Here is a 4,104-nt window from a genome sequence, read left to right on the forward strand (position 1 = left end):
TGTGTGTGTGTGTGTGTGTGTGTGTGTGTGTGTGTGTGTGTGTGTGTGTGTGTGTGTGTGTGTATATATATATACCTTTACAGGAAACTTCAATTGATTATACAGTTCACTGATGAGAAGATTATGGGTCAGAGTTTTTCTCATTTTCATAATTCTAACGATAGCAGCGTCTATTTGATATTGTCTGTCTTGATATACTCTTTCTTCTGTTGCTTTCTGTTCTTCATTCTGAAAAAAATTCATTTACATCTATAAGAATAAAAAATCTATTAAATTTTATATTAAATAACGTAAATCTTTTATACAAACACATGTATAAAATAAAAGATATATTGCATTATTAAATGTCAAGTACCGTTTCTTTCATTTGAATTTGATTGATCTTAATCCTGAACAGTTTGTTTGTGAATTCTGCGTTAAATACGAATCTATCGTTATCGGCGACATCTCGACCACGCGGATTCTTTTGAAGAACACGAGCCTTTCCACATGCCAAGGATTGCAGTGTTCTTCTCAGTTCACCATCCTCGATATTTGTAGCAGTTTTAATATCTTCTAACGAGAGGTTATCACTATCATTGAATAGAATTAAAACCAATGCTTGAAACAATGATACTTGTAGCTCTTTATTACCCTATTTTCATATCAAAAATATCTGTGCATTAGTTAATAATTATATATCATGTTACATAAGAAGTATCACTTTATTCAATACCTGGTTAAACCATGCTTTTAATACACAGTGTCCTAAGGTTGGTTGCCACTGCAATTTTCTACCGCTATGTTTTCCCAAATAAAATTTATTAAACACATCTTGATATTGTACCATCTCCATCGGTAGAGTGACTTCCATCACTGGATATGTAGGCCAATATCCCATAGTAAGTATAGATACAGTTAGGTCTAGGTTATTTGCCACTAATTCACTCTGCAAGTTTCCTGCATACTGAAGCCATAATAAATATTTGAAATAATATACTCTGTAAACTTAATGTATAAATTATACAACAAATGTATATGATCAGGAACAATAAAGTTCCTGAACTGTAGTAATAAAAAACACAGACATGCCAAACAATAAAATGTTATATTTTTTTAAGTGAAATAGACGAGAAATATTTAAACATAACTAAGAGAGAAAAATGTCTTTTTCGATCAAAGTAAGTCTTGATGATTAGTAGTGTTCATATATGAATATACAAATATAATTTTTAATTACAGTGTTGTTAAATTGATAGTGTAATTGTGAAATTATTATTACATGACTGTATTTCAAATCCAAAAAACAGAATCGGCGCGCAATCTATGGAACTGAAATTTATATTTGTATATTTACACATGAATATTACTAAGTATCAAGATGTTCTGAAAGATATTCTTCTTATTTGTATTATATTTTATCTTTCAAAGTAATTAAATTCCTTAATCAATACATTTTATATATCTTTGAAACAAAGTAAATATTTTTTTAAGTCTGTAGTTGGAATGCTGTTTAGAGAATTCGTTACATTCCTTTGAATGTCCTCGACATCTTGAAAATGTTTATCTTTGATGTTGTCTTCAAAGCTCAAAAACATCATGAAAAATAAACATTTTCAAAATATCGAGAATATTCAAGAGGAATATGAGTGCTTTGAATAATACTCTAACTAAGACTTTAAAAAAAGTTTTAAGGCTTTCTATTAAAGATGCGTGAAATGTATTCATGTCATGGGAGGCTATTTTGATAAAATCAGAATTGATAAAATATATTTTAAACATATTTTAAACATTTTTTATAATACTATTCAAAACATTAAAAACGTGTGTGTTTAAAAAGAAATGTTATATTAAAAAAAAAAAATAGTCTTTGCCAACCTTGGATAAAATGTAACAATCTATTATTTGAAGTGCCTATTTTTACTACTGCAATTCGGGAATTTTTTGTCAGATCACGTATATTCATAAGTATTTTATACATTCAATACTAAATATACAAACTTTACAAATTAAGTTTAACGTGTTTGCATGTGTAAGTATGTATAACACAAAGTTTCATAATGTACGAATAATTACTTTCCTTACCTGTTTGAATGCAATATTAATATCTTTACTAAGTTCCATATCTTTAAACATTCCTTCCAATTTACTAGTAAATCCACCACCACATTCTTGTTTTAATTTAGATAACATTGATTTTTCCGCGTCTACAGAAGCCGATTTTCCCACTAACAAACGTTTGGCTAAATCCTTCTTATAAAACGCTTCGAAAACATCCTTTCCGTGAATAAATCGAAAGAGTACCATAATCTTATCTAATAATCTTTCTAATTCTTCTTCCGTCGCTTCTTTATTACCTGCTCGTAATTTACAGTCGACAAATTTAGCTGAAATCAATATAGTTGTTTTTAATCTGTTTGGTATATTTTTAAATTTAAGAATACTTTTAAATTAACAATATGGCTAAGAATTTCCTAAATAATTATTTTCAATGTTTTTTAATGTTTACAGTTAATATAATTATATTAATATATCATGTATGAATTACCTATTAATTCTGCTGGTTTATTTGCTCTTTGATTAATAAAAGCCTCGAAAGCTTCTTTTAAGCTATTTGCAAATTTTTCATTTTTATGAAAGCACGTATTAACTATATTATCCATTTTATCTTTAAAATCTAAAAGTTCCTGTACCATCGTTTTATCTTTTTCTGGATCTATAACTATCGTTTTGCCTTTTTTCTAAAAAGATATTAAAAAAGATGACATTTTATAATTTTGTTCATTATACATATTCAAGATCAATTGTTAATGCAACAGAAACATACTTTAATATAACAATTAAAATTCAAACACAGCTCCACAAGGCCATTTTTTATCCGACTGTATAAGTTGTAAAGTAATGATAAATCGCTAATTCTATTTTCATCCAATAACCCACTTAAGCCTTTCTGTAAAATACTAGTAATATGTTCAGACAGTAATTGTTTTTCTACAGTATGTATGAGTGACCATCTGAAAATATAATTAATTTTATGAAATGTATGATGCTCTATTTAATTACTGAATTATATATGGTACGTTATAATCAATAGTAATAAAAAAAACTTACTTAGTCGACGTATCAAGATAATGCAACAGTCGTTCGTTCTCCTCTTGCAAACGTTTATCCACATGAGCTAAATATTCAGGAACATCGTGTTCATTCATTAATCGTAGACCTTCGGCAGCGTACAATCTTTCTGTAGCTACTAAGAACCTAAATAAAATAATTATAATAATCCACATATTGAAATATTCACAGTGCCAAACAATATTATAAAAAAATAAATACATTATCTATAATTGTAAAAGTTATATCAGTTTGTTATTATTACTAATTGATGTACAGCTAATAATGCTGATGTCAATAACAATGAATCAACCGACAATATATGTTAGATTTATCACAACATACTTCGTTTCAAAGGCCTCTTGGTAGATTTGTAGATCCGACAACATTCTCAACAGTGACTTGAGAAGCGTTCGATCTACAGTATCACCTTGTCGTTCCTTTTCTATAAGCATAAGAAGACCCTCAACGGTACGCGTTTGCACTAAACTATTCAGCACAATGTGTAATCTGAATAGATGTAATCCCATATCCCTGAAAGAAGAGATCAAATGAAGTGTATGCATAATTAATTGTGAGATTTATTCTTGACAATATTTTCGCTTTATTACCATATCGATGAAATGCTCGGGTTTTGTAAAACATATGTCCTATCAAGATACAGAAAGATGCTCCTGATCATTATCATTTGCCTACAATGCGATTGCCAACATTCGTTCATTTTCTTCAAAAATATATGTCTGTCCATAGATTCCGCCAGAAACTGCTCGATATTAGCTTTTACATGAGATTCCGTCAGAATAGTTAAATTTGAGTAAAGTGTTGATGCCATTTTATGATTACACATATTTTCAACTGCCTGGTAAAGCTCTTCCAGAGAATAGCGGATACTTTTGCTGGTTTGTATAGCAACTACAGCCTCCTGCAATTTTTCCCATGTCTCTTCTTGATAGTTTTCTGGTAATTTAGGTTTACCTATAAAAAATATTATATTACAAAATAAATAAAGACAAT

The 4,104-nt window shown here is 28.9% G+C and overlaps 1 protein-coding gene across 1 annotated transcript in view; it reads right to left on the reverse strand.

Moving 5' to 3' along the window:
• Positions 1-75: 75 nt before the first annotated feature.
• LOC105620001 (cullin-4B) overlaps positions 76-4,104 on the reverse strand; it is a gene marked incomplete at its 3' end in the record, with an annotated part of 18,070 nt that continues 14,041 nt past the window's right edge. The window contains exons 2-10 of the mRNA XM_012201512.1: positions 3,702-4,065; positions 3,436-3,624; positions 3,091-3,237; positions 2,807-2,993; positions 2,528-2,720; positions 2,065-2,366; positions 716-946; positions 356-634; positions 76-228 (exon numbers count right to left, since the gene is read on the reverse strand). Coding sequence (XP_012056902.1) covers positions 76-228; positions 356-634; positions 716-946; positions 2,065-2,366; positions 2,528-2,720; positions 2,807-2,993; positions 3,091-3,237; positions 3,436-3,624; positions 3,702-4,065 — 2,045 coding nt within the window. The remainder of the gene's footprint in view (positions 229-355; positions 635-715; positions 947-2,064; positions 2,367-2,527; positions 2,721-2,806; positions 2,994-3,090; positions 3,238-3,435; positions 3,625-3,701; positions 4,066-4,104) is intronic.

This window comes from Atta cephalotes, assembly GCF_000143395.1.
Source record: "Atta cephalotes unplaced genomic scaffold scaffold00023, whole genome shotgun sequence".
Lineage (NCBI taxonomy): Eukaryota > Metazoa > Arthropoda > Insecta > Hymenoptera > Formicidae > Atta > Atta cephalotes.